At 49.1% G+C, this 17,456-nt stretch overlaps 1 protein-coding gene across 6 annotated transcripts in view; it reads left to right on the top strand.

Annotated features, from left to right (window-relative positions):
* The window catches only part of CPXM2 (carboxypeptidase X, M14 family member 2), a 136,117-nt gene extending 119,657 nt beyond the window's left edge, over positions 1-16,460 (top strand). For 3 of the 6 annotated variants that reach the window (XM_086377082.1, XM_086377080.1, XM_086377085.1), the window contains 5 exons: positions 2,073-2,370; positions 7,555-7,694; positions 9,559-9,658; positions 9,865-9,915; positions 15,118-16,460. In XM_086377082.1, coding sequence (XP_086233208.1) covers positions 2,073-2,370; positions 7,555-7,694; positions 9,559-9,658; positions 9,865-9,915; positions 15,118-15,371 — 843 coding nt within the window. In that variant the 3' untranslated portion in view covers positions 15,372-16,460. Of the gene's footprint in view, positions 1-2,072; positions 2,371-7,554; positions 7,695-9,558; positions 9,659-9,864; positions 9,916-14,671; positions 14,815-15,117 lie in introns of all 6 variants that reach the window. The other 3 variants (XM_086377083.1, XM_086377081.1, XM_086377084.1) reach the window with 2 other exon arrangements.
* Positions 16,461-17,456: the final 996 nt, after the last annotated feature.

The raw sequence follows: 17,456 nt of genomic DNA, 5'->3' as shown, positions 1-17,456 counted from the left end.
TTGGCGACCCCATGGACTATAGCCCACCAGGCTCCTCTGTCCATGAGATTTTCCAGGCAAGAATACTGGAATGGGTTGCCATTTCTCCTCCAGGGAATCTTCCCTGACCCAGGGATTGAACCCTTATGCATACATGTATGGAGTTAAACAAAAGAGACTCAGAATCATTGTTTAGGGTGTAGTAGTTACCTCTGAGTGAGAAGCAGGAGGATGGGACAGAGGGAATCACAGATGTGTGTAGAAACGATCAATAAAAGCTGACCATTGGGATGGATGGTAGGTTCACAGGTGTTTATTATATCAAAACATGAAAGAAGAGGATGAAGCATGGATCCACAGTGATCCTGCATTGTGAGCTGAATTCTATGCTTCATCCAACCCAAGGCCCTGATGTGTTTAGGAAGAAAAGCAAAGCTTAATGAGTCCTTCAGGTTCCTTTCATTCCTTAATCAATTTGCTATACAGCAAAGTTAGGCCATTTCTAATGTTTACTTCTTTTCCATTATTAGGGGTTTTTTTCTACTGAAATTATCTTCAGAGATATCAGTAACTTATGACAAATATTTGATTCATTGATCAGTATTTGATCATATCAAGCTTTCCAGTTTTACCTTCTGTTTCCTGGCTTTCTTCTCTCCTTCTTTCCTTCCCTCCCTGCCATTAACCCTCTTTCCTTCCTTTTTTTCTCTTAACTTTTTAATCATAAAAAGTTCAGCATACAAAATTAGAGAGGGAGCTGTAGAGAATCCCATCCATGTACCCATGTCAACGTCAACATTTATAAATTCACATTTCATCTACATATTCAGTCACTTTCTCATCCTCTCCAAGACTGTTGAAGAAAATTCCAGACATCGTGTCATTTCATCTGTAAATATTTCATTAAGTATCCTTAAAAGATCTCTCTTTTAAAGCCATAAATTACTATTATATCAAAATAAGCTATCTCTTAATATAAAATATCCAATCAGTGTTTGCATTTCTCCTATAATCATTTCCCATCTCTCTCTCTTACAGTCTGTTTTAAGTGGGCTCTAATGAAAACCCATTCATTTTGATTAGTTTATAAGCCTTTCAACCCTTCTTTAAACTGTACTTTTCTCCTGTATCACTTTCTCCCTTTTTTCTTGCAATTCTGTTGTTGTTTATCTTGTAACAGCTGTAATATAAGCAACTAGATTCTCATCCAGCATTTTCTCCTGTCTGGGTGCTGCTAACTGTATTCTCGTGATGTAATGTGACATAGTTCTCTGTGTTTCTTATAAATTAGCGGTGAGATTCAGACCGCTCGGCCATGTAGACTCGGGAGGGGTTGGTAACGCCCCGCCCAGGCCTGTTCCTGTATGGTGTTTTACTGGAACGCAGCCATGCTCATCATCTGGGTATTGTCCAAGGGACCTCACTGCTCCAGGGTAGAGTTGGATATTTGCTACTGGCAGACTCAAGTAGTTGCAACAAGGACTTCAGCGCCCTCAAAGCCTAAACTATTTCCTATCTGGCCCTTAATAGAAAAAGTCTGCTGACCCCTGCACTAGAGGCTTCTTCACACACAAGGTGGATGGATTTTTAGGTGTGTGTTCTTTCATCCCGGAGATAATTGTGTTTGCTTCTCTCTCTCTATGCTGTTTGTTACCGTTCAGTTCAGTCACTCAGTTGTATCCGACTCTTTGCGACCCCATGGACTGCAGCACACCAGGCTTCCCTGTCCATCAGCAACTCCTGGAGCTTACTCAAATTCATGTCCATCGAGTCACTGATGAACATTAATTCATTGACTGACCCATGAATTCAGTGAAGTTGCCAAGTGTTGATCCTTTAATTCTGTCATTCCCTCTTTGCATACTAACTGGAGTATTCCTCCAGTAAGAAATTTTTCTGGATTTTTCTTTTTATCCATTACTTCCACAGTGGCCAGTTTTCCCTAGACAAATTTTGAGATTCTAAATTTTGCTCTGATGATGCCGTAAAATGACTGCTTTTTCAACTATGTCCCTCTTTGGAAAGCTCAGGAGAGAAGTCAGTTTCCTTCTGCTTTTATTTCTCAAATGTGCTAAAATTGGGCATGTTCACAGGTGGCAGTAGAGACCAGGGCAGTCATAGCCTGGATGGAAAAAATCCCCTTCGTGTTGGGTGGCAACCTGCAGGGGGGCGAGCTGGTGGTGGCCTACCCCTACGACATGGTGAGGTCCCTGTGGAAGACCCAGGAGCATACCCCCACGCCCGACGACCATGTCTTCCGCTGGCTGGCCTACTCCTACGCCTCCACTCACCGCCTCATGACGGACGCCAGGAGGAGGGTGTGCCACACGGAAGACTTCCAGAAGGAGGATGGGACCGTCAATGGGGCTTCCTGGCACACTGTGGCTGGAAGTAAGTCTCTGATGGCCCTATTGTCATCGTGGGGCCCAGTGACAATGGACTGCTGGATGGAGGTTGGGGGGGACCCTCTGGTCCAGCTCTCCATCTATCCTTGTTCTCAGCAGAATAACTACCGTAATTAACCATGTATAAGGTTCGAGCACTCTGCCTAGACTCTTCTTTCACCTTCACAATAGTCTTCAAGCGGATGTGGCTTACTCCCCTTGTTATAAAAGAGGTAACCGGGGCTTTGAGATGGGAAAGGGATCTGTTCAAACCCCCAAGGAGCAGAACTAGGATCTGTCTGATACTGTGGTCTACTCTTAGCCGCCGAGCTGTTTGGATGTTACAAGATCAGAGTTGGTAAGCATAGTCTTAGGGGAATTATTGGCCAGAAAAGCAAACCCAGCGAAGGGGCAGAGAGCACACTGGTGCTTTACAGCCAGGGTGCTGTACCCAGAGCCATCCCTGCAGTGGGAGACACCCCGTGCTGCCAGCCCTTGGAAGGGAGGCGGTGGGGGGAGCAGTGAGCCCATGTTCAAGACTTTTTCAAATCGCTCATTCACTGGAAGCCCCACCATCCCGCCAGGGCGTCTGGTCAAATTCCCATTGTTGTGATGCAGGGAATGTGATGTCCTGTCCCCAGCATGCACTGAAGACAGAGAGGAAGCCCAGCAGAGACTTCAGGGATTCTTTCGCAGCAGCCAGAGGACCTCGTGGTCCAAGTTTCAGGATCAGCCCTTTGTTTCCTGGGTCAGGGCTGCTCCTGGCCTGGAGTTCTCAAGTGAGGAGAGTTGAAGACATCACATTCCCTAAGGTGTCTCTGCATTGGGATGGCAAGACCCCAAACGTAACGTTCATTGCTTATTTTCTTGACTTTGTGAAGATTGGTCAAACTACTCCATGTCAGATGGACCTAGTTCATCACGTAAATGCTGTGTGACTCTGGACAAGTTACTTTACCTCTCTGAACCCCCGTATTTTCCATTTGTAAAATGGGCTTGATGTTAATGGCGACGATAAGGACAATGATGATGGGCACCCTGGGACTGTTGTGAGGATGACAGAGACGGTGGATGTGTGTTCTTTGTCTTGCTTGTCAGCAGCACTGTGTTATAAATTCCCATTCCTCCTCTCCCCCCTCTTCTAGGAAAGTGCTCACCATGAAGCCTCTTTTATGAGCATATCCCTGTTCTCTGTTTTACTCTACTGATTCACTTTAATATTATTTTTCCTTTGCTAGAGATTCAGCCTTCACAAACTTTTCAGGTATGTTTCCACTCTGGGGGAAAATTTTTTTAAAAGAGTAGGCATATTTGTTCCCTTGGCCATTAAGAAAAAATAAAACATGCAGAAAGCTTGCCATTTTTGTCTTGGTTACAAACCAAGCAGAGTTGTTTTATTTTTTCTCCATCATGGCTTTGCTCTGTTCAAAGTGAAAAAAAAAAAAAAAAAAACCCTAATTATTGACTATCAATACCCCTAGCCCTGTCTATCAAGAAAAATATCCTAATAGCAAAAAGCATGCTTGTTTGTTCAGTTCTAGTCCTAAAAACCTGCAATAATCTTTATGAGAAGCATCTGCTTAGTTTTTGTGGCCACTGTGACTAAATTAGGTTCGGACACTGCGGAATTTGTCAGCAGCAGGTCAATAGCACCGTTCTGAGAAGTCGGTTGCTATCTAATCACACTGGCAGCATTTGATTTGTTTCTATCCATTATATTTTCCATTATGCCGGGGACTTTCGTTGCAGAGCCATGTGGTGGCTCGAGCCTTTTTAATCATCCTTCCTGCAGGCAGTGTGATGAAGCCTGCAGATTCATTTCTTTGCAGACTAATGAGATGCGATTTCTAATTTCCTTTCCTTCCCCCGCCCCTCCACTCCTTCTTTGTGTTCAGGTCTTGCTGGCTCATTAGCGGTGACCAACAGGTCTTAGCTAGTGGGAGTGGGCCACTGGGAGCAGGGTCCAGTCCTGCTCAAAAGGCACATCGTTTGCCGTGTGTGTGTTTTGGTTCCAAAGAGATCTGAGCCCTTCTTTGTGTCAGCTGCCGTCCTGCGTCCTCTCCCCGACGAGGAAGGCAGACATGACAGCTCTGGGCACACGGCGCTCTAAGGACTGTGCTGCCCTGTGTTCCCGTATTGAAGCCATGTCAAGAGCAGGATGCCAGGCCCAGGGAGAACACCGAGGAGGTCTCGCCGTCCCCAGCCAGGACCCGAGGCTTGGGAAGTGCTATTTGGGTTGCCCCACACCTTCTGCCCACATGTTTCACTTTCAAAGCCATTTCTTACCCAGGATTCTCCGCTGCACCACATTCACTAAAGGACTGGAATTTGGTGTTAACCATAGCTTGGCTCAGGCTTTTCCACCCTTTTTCTGGTTTCTCATCATTTTGCCAATTCTTCAAGCACTTCCAGTGCTGTTGAAGATACACTCATTGCAAAGGGGCATCCCAGGTGGTACAAGTGGTAAAGAACCCGCCTGCCATTGGAGGAGACATCAGAGACGTGGGTTCGATCCCTGGGTTGAGAAGATCCCCTGGAGGAGGGCATGGCAGCCCACTCCAGTATTCTCGCCTGGAGAATCCCCATGGACAGAGGAGGCCTGCAGGCAGGCTACGGTTCATAGGGTTGCAAAGAACTGGACACAAGTAAAGTGACTTAAAATGCATACATGCATGCACGCACTTACTGCAAAATGGCAGGCCCACCTCAGAGTTTTAAATAGCACATTTATTTATTTTAGTACTAACAAGGTCTAAAGGTTGGGGTAATGAGAAGTGTGTGTGTGTGTGTGTGCTTGGAGCAGTCCTGCGACCCAGGAGGGCCTGCCTGTCATGCTGCTCTGCGTGCACGGTCCGCAGGCCTCCCTGCGCTGGCTGTGATTCCACACCTCAGGTTCCACTGAATGAGCTGGCCTGGCATTTTGACCAACCTCTTTCAGCCAGACCAGGCCCTGCGAGGGATTTTCCATGAACTTGACATTGTTCCAGCCTGCTTATCCCCCTGCTGTCACTTTCCATATTTTATCACAAATGTGATCAAAGGTCCGTGGCTGCTGACACGTGAATGGTTCAAATCTGGAATCTGGGAGAGAGAGGCCGTATGTTTTGCACCATTTTATTTGTGACTTGACTGATTAGGCAGCAGGTTGATACAGAATTGCTCTTAACACCCAAAGCCGTGATTTTTAAATAGACTTTTGTGCTTCAGGATGCTCCACTGAGCACTCGGAGGAGGGAGGGGAGATGGGACAGGTGAGGCTGGTGGACGCACAGGAGGACCTTTTACCCCTACTCAGCAGACGAACCAGCCCCGCCGACTCCTGCTCTCTGTGGTCTTGACTCTCAGAACCCAGGGAAGGCTTGGTGGAGGCACCTGCTGCGGGGGGAGTCCGCCTGGCTGTCACTTGGGGCACAGTAGCACTGTGTTCTTGCTAATCACCCTGCTGCCCAAAACTGAAAATGTTGGGCAGGCAGGCCCTGAACTTCATGCCACCTGACATTCATTTGTCCATTTTGCAAATGTTGGGTATTGTAATGGGATGGGGCCCCCAAAGATATGTCCACTTCCTCATCTCTGGAACTTGTGTGTGTGACTTTATTTGGAAAATGGGTCTTTGTAGGTGTCATTAAGGATCTCAAGATGAGGTCATCATGAGTTACCCAGATGGACCCTAAAATCAGTGACAGATGTCCTTGTAAGGGGTAGACAGGGAGAAGACCCAGACACTGAGAAGGCCCTGTGAAGACAGAGCCAGAGCTGGGAGTGGTGCAGCCGCAAGCCAAGGAAACCAAGGGCCGTCGGGACCTGAAAGAAACAGGGAAGAGCCTTCGGAGGGAGTGTGGCCTTGCCAGCACCTTGATTCTGGGCTTCTGGCCTCTAGAACTATGAGAGGATATGTTTCTGTTGCTTTAGACCACCCAGTTGGTGTGATCCTTGATACCAGCAACCCTAAGAAATGAACACAGGGACCAAGTCCTGTTGTAGGCATGTCAGGATGCAAGAGGCTGTCTGCTCTCCAGCCGGGTGGTGAGGGCATTTGTCCTACAGTCCCTGAGCAATGATAAGCAAGTTCTAGGCAGGCATTACACACACCTGGGTTCAAACCCCAACTCTGTCCAGATGTGTGATTCTGGATACTTTCCTTAATGCATTCCTGGACCAGTCTCTGCCTCAATTCTCTTATTTGTGAAATTGGGCTACAACTACCTACCTCTCTGCTGGTTTGTGGTGAAGAGAAAGTGAGCTTGGCTGTAGAGCGCTAAAGACGGGTTCTGGCTTATGTAGGAACTCAATAAAGGGTGAGATGGATAGCTGTGTTTATGTTAGAATGGACAACTACACGTGTCATTCCACAGTTACAGAGCTGTTGGTGAGAGCAGCATAACGACTGAGCTAAATTTAAACACTAAAAATGCGCATTATTAATGAGACCTTAAAAAATGGCAAAGTAAAAAGCCACAAGAACAAAAGAAAAAGAGACAAGAATTTAACAAATGAAGAAAGTGGGGCCTCTCTGATGGCTCAGTGGTAAAGAATCCCTCTGCCAATCTAGGAGACACAAGTTTGATCCCTGATCCAGGAATATCCACTTGCCATAGAGCAGCTAAGCCCATGGGCCGCAGCTATAGAGCCTGTGCTCTGGAGTCTGGGAGCCACAACTGCTGAAGCCCTTGGGCCCTGGAGCCCGTGCTCGGCAACAAGAGAAGCCACTGCAGTGAGAAGCCCACGCATCACACCTGGAGAGTAGCCCCTGCTCACTGCAACTAGAGAAAAGCCTGCACAGCAACAAAGACCCAGCACAGCCAAAAAATAAAGAAATAAAATGATCACAACAAAGTTACACAAGAAAAAGAAGTGATACCGCTATCCTAAAAATAGTTTAAACTGAGTTCAATAAAACGAAAGTGATTTTATCTAGAAGACACTTCTTTCAGTCCCCCTTTTCTCAGAGATGTTCTGCACATGCCTGTCTTCCCCATAAAGATGTTCCAGCTGCATCTTGTCTCTCTCTCTCAACAGCCGCCCCACCCCCCTTTCTGTTCCCCTGCAGTTGCTCTAATTAATGTTTTGTGTAGAGTAGATACTGGATGCCTCCTTGTTCAGATGAACTCCTCGGAGTCGTGTGTTCTTGCTGTCTCTCGTGCCCCTCTGAGCACCGTGAAGCTAAAATGTTACTTGGTTGGCTTGGCAGGTCTCAACGATTTCAGCTACCTTCACACAAACTGCTTCGAGCTGTCCATCTACGTGGGCTGTGATAAATACCCACATGAGAGCGAGCTGCCTGAGGAGTGGGAGAACAATCGGGAATCCTTGATTGTGTTCATGGAGCAGGTATGATGCGGGCACTCGGCAGGGATGGGGGCTTGCTAGGGAGCAAAGCCCTCGAGATGGCCGAAAGCCTGAGATCAAAATTAATACCATCATCCTGGGCTGGTGACTACAGTGTCGGAAGGAGCTGTTGTCTCTGAGCTCTGTGTCAATGTCAGTCGCTCCCACTGGTTCTTGGTGAGTGAGACTCCAGATCGCTGCTCTGTTGGGAGGGGGGATTTGTGTCCAGCCAGCATGCCCAGGCTTCCTGTCTTCATCAACTAGGTCTAACATAACAAAACACGCAGGCTGGGAAACAGGAGAAGGCTGGAAGTCCAAAATGAGTGTGTCAGCAGGCAGGTTTCATTCCAAAGCCTCTCTTCTTGGCTTGTGGATGGCCACCTTCTCACTGTCCTCACATGCTCTTTACTCTGTGTGCATACACTCCTGGCGTCCCTATGTGTCCAGGTTTCCTCCTCTTTTAAAGACATCAGTCAGACGATAAAGCCCACTCTTCTGGTGTCATCAGTTCTTTAAAGATGCTATCTCCAAAAGCAGTCACCTTCTAAGGTACTGGAGGGGTGGGGACTTCAACATATGGATTTGTGGGGGACACAGTTCAACCCATAACATCAGCTCAGAGGCTGAGGACTAACTGCTGCAGGTAGCCGGGTGCCACCTGGGAACAGTTCTAAATCATACCAGCTAGGTTCTGCTTGGAGCTGGTGAGCATCTGCTTGTGGCCAGTGAGGAAGCCTTGCCGTGTATGCTAGGACCTTCCCACACCTTTCTTTTCTTCTGTTCTCAGTGACACACCTGTCTCATAGTATTGGGCAAACTGGCTTTCGTTTGGTACTAAAACTAGCCAAGTAGCATCCATTCCCCAGTAAGGAATAGACTCACAGAAACCAGAGAGATAAAAATGAATGTTGAACTTCAGATGATTCTACCATGACTCCCATTCATTAGGAAGTAAGATGCTGAGGCTGTATTGGGAGGTTGCCCTTCCTCCATGGGTGGCTGTAGATGAGTCAGAGGCATCATCTTAGCCAAGGGCTTGGGCTGCCAGCTTCCTGATACCTGCACCTCCACATGGGTGGTAGAGGTTGGCACCAGTTTATAGCAATAGCATCCACATCTGATCCATGAGTCCTGGGAGGGTCAGTGCAGCCCACAGTACACATTCATGGTAGAGAAGGCTGTGAACCTGTTCTCCCTTCTTAGGAAGCCATGAGCACACTTTCCATCCCCACTCTGGAATTCTGTGGGGGAAGGCTCTTTTTTCATTTTATGTACGCAGACAAAGAAGACCCTAGTCATTCTAACATGATGATCCCAGTTTAGCCAAAGAACCTCCTATGAATAAAATGCCCAGGCTTAGCAGTGCGTGTAAAGAGTGTCATTGAAAGTGATGGTATGTCACCTTGGATCTTCAGATGGGGAAACCCAATCGGTGTGCATCACATGACTCAGCTCATCAACGGGAGGGCCCTGGGGACTGAACTATACTTTACAGGAGCCTCTTTGAGTCTTTCCTCTCCTGTTTGATTCTTAGAGTCTATTTCTTAAGTCTGTAGAGTCCAGGAAAGTCAAAATAAATATGCCTGTAAAAATTAAATTCCATTTTTTACAGGATGTGTTTTTTATGAACCATCTCAGATCCTAATATTTTCTCAACCTCTGGAACATTTTAACTCCGGTGGAAGACTTTCCAGTAGAAAGGAATACAGAAATTTACACACCAAATCTACACAGAGTTGGGGAGCTTTCAAGCCAGATGTGGCTCTGAGGGGGTTCTGGGTAGCCCTGGCTGGCAGTAGGTTTATAGGTACGTTTGCTATTCCGGATGGTCTGTGAGCCCCTCTGTTTCCTCATGTTCACCGAGTAGGTCCATCGGGGCATCAAAGGCCTGGTGAGGGATTCGCATGGAAAAGGAATTCCAAATGCTATTATCTCCGTGGAAGGCGTTAACCATGACATCCGAACAGGTAACTGCGAGTGTCTGTGAACCGTTTCTTAGGAGCAAATACCCTTATTCTTGAAGCGTTTGACTTGAGTTAGAACCACAAGGTGAGGTCCAGAAACTTCCTCCTCTGCTCTACCTTATCCTCTCTTTCCTCCAACTTTCCATGGGAGACCCTGGAAGCCAGGTGTTCAGCCTATGCTTTCTGCCTTCTCTCTGTCCCTTATTCAGGTGGAAGCCAGATGCTCCAAGAGGCTGGAGGACCCACTGAAGGTTCAGGAGGTGGGTGGGGCTTGGGTTGAGGTGTGTGAGCAGCTGCATGCTGTGTCCCTGCTGGTTCCAGAGTTCCCGAGCTGGCGGGAGGGCAGCCTGCAGACACCGGGCACCTGCCCACTGGCTGCCTTCTTCTCTGCTGATCAGAAAGTGAGGTGAAAACACGCCCAGGCTTTCCCTTGCGCCCCAGGACTCCCATCACCTGGGATGCACTTGGTGTGTTCAGGGGGAAATATGAAACAGAGACCTTAACTTTCTATGGACAACGTTGGTGCCATGAGGCAGTGACAGATGTGCGTGGCAGAGAATTGCTTGGATGCCTAACTCAGATTGTCAGCAAGAGTTCTGCTGGAGACGGTTGCCCACAGGCATGATCAAACCGACACGCAGAGGTTTTTGTAGGGGGTGGGGCGACTTTAGAGGGCGCTGAGTCTGCAAGGCAGACGCTTTGCTGTCAGTGGCAGTGAGCAGGGCACCGGGTCCTGCATTGGCTTCCCGTGGTTGCCATGACAAATGGTGAGGCTTAAATAAACAGAAATGTATTCTCTCTGTGTTACGGAGGCCAGGAGTCTGCAATCCTGGTGTCGGAGGGGCTCTGCTTCCCTGGAGCCTCGGGAGTGTTCCCCCTTGGCTCTTCCAGCTCCGGGTGGCTTTGGGTAATCCTGCGCTTCCTTGGCTGCGTCACTCCAGTCTCTGCTTCCGTTTCCTCCTGGCTCCTCCTCCTCTGTCTCTTCTGAGGACAGATCGTTGGATTTAGGACCCACTCGTGTAATCCAGGCTGATCTCATCTCAAGAGCCTGAATTACATGTGCAAAAACCGCTTTTCCAAATAAGATCAATTCACAGGTCCTGGGTAGTAGGATGTGGGCCATTGGGAGGGTAGGGGGTGGGGCGGGCGGCATCACTGGACCCAGGGCAGGTCCTGCCCAGGTGTAGGGAACGGATGCAGCATCAGCAAGAGGAAGGAAATGATTGTCATAAAAAAAAAAAAAAAGACTTCTTCAGTCACAAACACCCTTGAACTGGAGAAATGAGACTTCCACGGACTTGCCCTGGCCTGTGCCTGGGGTCTGGGAGCTTACCCTGGGCCCAGGCAGCCAGCCACCCTGGCCACGATGCGGCGTTTCCCAGACGCACAGCGAGAGGCTGAGCTGGGACTGAACCGGGGACTGAGACTCTCCATGGTGGGCCCTTCCCCTGTCCATGCTGTTCCTCCCTAAGGAGAGAAGGGGCCTTTTCCCCACTAGCCGATCACATGCATGGAGACACTGTCCTCCCCGAAGTGATCCCATTTGACCTGCGAGGAAGCAGAGGCTCTGGGCAGGGAGAGGCTGGGATTCAGTACATGTAAAGACTGTCACCCTGGCCCAGGTGTTCTTCGATGCCAGGCTGCCCGCTCACATGCCTGACATACAGGGACAAATATCGTGTCAATGGGTGCCACGCATCTGAAATGCCATGAAGCAGTGGTCTACGGTGTGATGCCCTGAATCGCCTTCTCTCAAGGTAGTTAACCTGTTTCTTCACTCAGCTGTTATTTCCTGAGCATCACACCACTTGTCCCCCAGGATCTTATAGCTACTGACCACGAGGCCACACACTGGGTTGCGTGGCATTTGGTACATAGGAGCCCCACTGAACTGAACTGAACTGAACTGAGCCCACATTGACGGGCACACACTGATCCATTCATTCATTCACTTATTCATTCATTCAACAGATGCAGATTGTAAACTTGTCATGGGCCAGACACGTAAGGGACGGGTGATCCTTATGGATCAAATGGGCTGTCTGATCTGGTTCTGCCCAGGACTTGTATTTTAAACATTATTAATGAGCTCCGAAAAAAGAGTGATTCGTTAAAGAGCCTGGAATGTTCCTTGGACCATTAGCGCCTTGTAGGCAATGTGAGAGAAGGAGAGTTTTAAATAGAGTGGGAGATAAAACGCCCGTGGGGCCCCACAAGACAGCAGAGAGAACTCTGCCTGATGAGCTCGGAATTTCAAGCCCCTGTCATCAAGGAGAGTTTCGATGAGCTAATGGGAAACTCAGCTCGCCCTCCCTTTATTCCCCCAAATAATCTCCCAGCACCTTCTCATTACAGAGGAATCCCATGTGTCACGGACAGTTCTTCATCGTGTTGGTTTCAGGGTCCTCCCGTACGTCACGTAAGCTCTGAATCTGCCTTGATTTCTCTCTGAGGCTTATGTGATCTGACAAATTTTATTCCAGGAGGGATTTTGCATAAAATAAGCAGGCGTATGCAATGGAATTCCACAGGGAGTGAAGTTAGTAAGGATGCTTTCTGAACGCATGCAAATGTGCTGGCCCAACAGCAAGCTCAGAATGCCACGTGACTGTCTTTTGTTCGGGAGACACTAACCCAACCTGCTAACGAATGGCCCTCCGTTAGGACCTGGCTTGTCCCTTCCATCCACCTATGCCGGGCAGTGCCAGCTGGGTGCCAACCTCCCCATGCAGCCCCACAGAATGCTCCCCGCAGGCACACACCTGGCGGGGCGGCACGATAAGAAGGCTGGCACACCAAAGACAGGTGGATTGAGGAGGGTGTGAGGAGGGAGCCTGCTGCTGTTGCTGGGAGAAAAAGAATTCCAAAGCCATCTTATAAATCTGAATTAGTAGTGCTGACAAGTGTGTGTTATTTGTGGATTTCTTTTGCTCCTCTGGCTCCCTGAGCACCTCCCTTGGTGTGAACCTGGGCTGCCCCTTCCCTGGGGGATTTTAAACTGCCCTCCCGTGTGTCCTTGAGGTAGACACTCCCACTGAGAGGTCTCACCTCCAGGGCCTCCATCAGGGTAGGCAGCCGTTGGCAGGAGGCCAGTTCCTGATCTTAACTAACCCACCCCTGCGTTTGTGGGGAGAAAGTACCCACAGTAGTTGAGAGGTAAGGTGTTCAACTTCTCGCAGGAACAGGACATTTGGGTTCACGTTTGCATGACTGTTGGTCTTCATCCCACTCAATCCAGCTGGCATGCTTGGAGGACGCACTATTGAAACCCAGTGTTAAGTGGGAAAGAGGAAGCACAGGTCTTATGGAGCCCAGGGCTCAGTATGGGGCCAGGACAGGACAGGGAAGCTACTCACACTCCGGTCATGAGGTCTGGAGGAGCAGAGGCGCCCCTGGCAGGTGTGTCTGGGAGCTGAGAGCTTGGAGGAATGTCTCAGGGGATGCCTGCCCTGCCCAGGAGGTCGGGGCCATCTGATTAACTGGACAGAGATGGCCAGACGTGGCTCTTGGTCTCTGAAAAACCATGAAGTGGCATTTTATGTAGTTGAGAACCTTGCATTTTCACTGGAGAAAGATACAGGTGCTGAGAAAGACAGGGAGCCACCCGCCTGTGTTATATGCCCGGGGCTCTCATGTTGAGGCCTGTTTACCAGGTAGCAGACTCTGCGAGCATGTGGTGAACAATTGCCTGCGTATTTCATTTTTCACAACATCTTGTGCTTTCATGAGCTCACTGCACGCATTGCATGGGATGTCTCAGATAAACAGAGATTTGTGATGTCAGTTTAAACGTGGTGCTTTAGAGTGTTACGTGTGTATGTGTGTAAGATACATATTCACTCACACAGAGAGTTCTCGTCCATCCATTTGAGGACTTCTGGACTCATTCAGACAAGTAAACCTTGCCCAGGCCTACATAGCACTTGATCAAATCCGGCCTTTTCTCTTTAGACCGGACAGGACAGATTGTCCTAACAGAGAGAACAAACCTGGCCCTGGAAGACCAGCTGATCACTAGCTGTGTGACCTTGTGTAGATGTGACACTTCCCTGGGCGTCCAGTTACTCCTGTAGAAATGGAGGTTGTCACACAGCTTACCACGAGCTTGACTGGGTCGGTCTGGTGGATTGGCACCTGTCTCATCCTTCTGTGGGCCGCGTCAGAGTTGACATTTCCTTTCTGGTCCATCAGACACTACCGAAGCGACTTAGCAGCAGTAGCAGCAGTCAAAGCTATGGCTTTTCCAGTAGTCATGTATGGATGTGAGAGTTGGGCCATAAAGAAAGCTGAGCACCAAAGAATTGATGCTTTTGAACTATGGTGTTGGAGAAGACTCTTGAGAGCCCCTTGGACTGCAAGGAGATCCAACCAGTCAATCCTCAAGGAAATCAGCCCTGAATATTCATTGGAAGGACTGAAGCTGAAGCTCCAATACTTTGGCCACCCCATGCAAAGAACTGACTCACTGGAAAATACCCTGATGCTGGGAAAGATTGAAGGCAGGAGGAGAAGGGGCTGACAGAGGATGAAGTGGTTGGTTGGATGGCATCACCAACTCGATGGACATGAGTTTGAGCAGGCTCTGGGAGTTGGTGATGGACAGGGAACCCTGGTGTGCTGCAGTCCATGGGGTTGCAAAGAGTCGGACATGACTGAGCAACTGAGCTGAACTGAACTTTCTATTGCGAAGCCCCCTTAATGTCAGGGGTCCTAGTGATCTCAGCAGGTGTGGGTGCCCTGGGGAGGAGTGGCCTTGGCCTTAGACCCTGCTTTATTCAACAAGAATCTAGCGAGCTGAGGATGGACACGGGTCCAGTCAGATCCCTGTTGGATGCCTGCTCAATGGTGTCACTGAGGGGAGCTGGGGAGGAGGCAGGGGACACTGCCTGCAACATGTACCTGCCCCTGAAGCTCCAGTTCTTCATGGAAGACCATGGAATGAGGTGCAGACATCTGGTACCTCCTTCCAGGTCATTTGGCCCAAGTCCTCTGTAGCCTTTTCCTTCTCTTTTTCAGAAGTGAAGAGCCCCACCCTCATACGACTCTTCTATATTTATAGCCATGCTAAGGGAAGCCAGGAAACCAGGCACAGATGGCTTTTCAAGATGGCATTCTGTGGCAAGGGCATACGGTTTAGAAGTTCAAGTTCATAATGAATGGTGTGTATTGTCAGAGAGAAAGGAATGTTAGGGATCATGTCTCCATCTCTGCTCATGCGTATTAACACTGCAGGGAGCCTACACCCCAGTCCCCTTCCTGTTAAAACCATTAAGGTAACGTCCCAAAAGGAAAACATCTCGGCGTCCAAAATGTACTAAGAATTTGCATTTGCCGGGGCTCGAATTCCACACTGCCTGTCTCCAAGTCTCTCCCTGGCCAGGAGACTGGTCTTGGAATAACAGGGCTGGTTGGTATCATTGTTAGAAGGGACTGCTCTCAATTCTCCTGTTTTCTTTTCACAGCCAGCGACGGGGATTACTGGCGCCTCCTCAACCCTGGAGAGTATGTGGTCACAGCCAAGGCAGAAGGTTTCACCTCGTCCACTAAGAACTGCATGGTTGGCTATGACATGGGGGCCACGCAGTGCGACTTCACGCTCAGCAAAACCAACCTGGCCAGGATCAGAGAGATCATGGAGAAGTTCAGAAAGCAGCCCGTCAGCCTGCCAGCCAGGCGGTTGAAGCTGCAGGGGCGGAAGAGACGACAGCGCGGGTGACCTCCCAACTCTTGAGTCGTGTCCTGGACCCCTGCAAATTAAACCGCCTTGGTTGTAGCTCCATAGAGGACTCACTCCTTGTTGTTTTCTCTGTAATTCATGAAGGCCTGGGAGTATGTGTGCACTGCAAGGCCGGTCCCCAGCAGGGGACTTAGGATAGTTTCTTTGTTCCCATTTATCCAAATAACTTGGGCAAAGCAGCAGAGGAAGGCTGGTAGAGGTGAAATAATTCAACAAGCCAAGCTGAGACTCTGAGAGAGAGAGAGGGAGGAGCTTGCCTGTTGAGGGTCTCCGGGCTGTACAGGAAAGGAAACCGGTGCTTCTCCTGTCTGCGTGACAGCAAGAATTCCTGGTGCATTTGCAGTTTGCACAGTGACAGTGGCAGCATCCCCAGGGCTCTGCTGTCCCAAATGTTACCAGCTGAGATGCTCACAAGCATTCTAAGAACCCACCCTGTCTGGCCCCAGGACATTCTGAGCTGCTGCAGATGAATCCTGCACTCTGTTGACAATAGAGACATTACCAAGTGAGCTTCAGTCTGCCTCTTGATTTAGCTTAGTTCCCCTTTCAACAAAGGATCATGCTCATAAAAGGAGAAAAAGGCTGAAATAATTCAAGAGTGAATGTGGGCAGCAGGCGTGCATTGGGTCAAGTGGTGTGCAGTGGGGCCCACACAGAACCCCCAAAACTTCCCGCTGCTGCAGTTGGGGGCTCCCTAAACAGGGACAGAAGGAGGCACCAGCCTCCCTAAGGAACCAGAGCAGTTAGTCTGGCTCTCTGACCTGCTGGGACTTGAGCAAAAAAGGCTGACCGTCAGCCCTCCCTGTTCAATATAGTCCTCCTTTCCTGGAAGCGAGCACTCCTAAGCTGGCCTGACATCACCCTGGCAGTTATTTTTGGTGTGTGGGATGCTGGGCCATCCAGATTAGACTCCATTTGATGAAAAGCTCTTAGAGTTATCAGGGAGCATTGGTGTGGGAAGGGTTATTGAATCTCCGTGCAAGAGAACAGTTCGTCTCGCTTTTTATTAATGTTGCTGCCTCACTGACCTGGGAAGAAGAGAAAAATAAAGCAAGTGGTGAGATCCTTCTAGTCGTGTGGTTTTCTCGGGTAGACTCGCAGCCACCCAGATGCCATGCCCCACCTCCTCTCTCTGCAGTTGGTCACCCTGGAGAAGGCGCCTGTTCTAGAGGGGCAGCTTGTACCCGGATCAAGGTCCATAGAGGTGCGGCCAGCTCTGTGTCCCCTCCCTCCTGCCCCAGGGTGGGGATGGGGGCGCCTGTGCTGGGGTGAAGTTATCCTGACACTTGGGACCCACTAGTAAGTCCTGGAGATGCCAGGGAGCGCCTTCCCAGAAAAGAGTCTCATGTCACTTTCTGAGAATCTACACAAGAGATCGGCAGCCTTATAAAGGATTAGATTGTAAATATTTTAGGTTTTGCAGGCCATAAAGTCTCTGTCACAAGTACTCAGCTCTGCTATTCTAGCACAAAAGCAGACATACACCATACATAAATCAAGCAGGTGTGGCCTTGTTCCAGTAAAGCTTCATTAAAACATGTGGCAGAGACTTCCCTGAGGTCCAGTAAGGTTAGGACACTATGCTTTCACTGTGGTGGACCAGGTTCAATCCCTGGTGGGGGAACTAAGATCCGACAAGGAGGCCAAAAATAAAAACTTGTTGCGGCTGGGTTTGACCGCAGTCTGGGGCATTGTTAGCTGACCCCTGCTGTTCACTAGAACCTTCTGCGGTGATGGAGATGTCTGATTCTGTGGTACCTAACACAGCAGCCAGTAGCCACATGTGGCCTTTGAGCACTTGGAATGTGACTCGTACAACTTGGGGAAAGCATTTCTAGTTATATAATTTGAATGAATTTAACTTTCTATAGTCACATAGCTATTCACCATGAAGCTCTCCAAGAAGCCTGTTGTAGGAAAACCCTGGCAGCGTTAGTTGTGACAGGTGACACTAGAAAACCCTTGAAATGATCAACGAGCCCTGCAGTTCAGAAGGATTAGCATTCCAAGGGCATTGGCAGACGGTGGATTGGCAGATCCCTGCTGCATCCTGCTGGGAAGCCT

The sequence above is a fragment of the Bos grunniens genome, chromosome 26, assembly GCF_055505025.1.
Source record: "Bos grunniens cultivar Pamir isolate PY7600 chromosome 26, Bosgru_T2T1.0, whole genome shotgun sequence".
Taxonomy (NCBI): Eukaryota; Metazoa; Chordata; class Mammalia; order Artiodactyla; family Bovidae; genus Bos; species Bos grunniens.
This window is presented reverse-complemented; position numbering and strand designations above follow the sequence as displayed.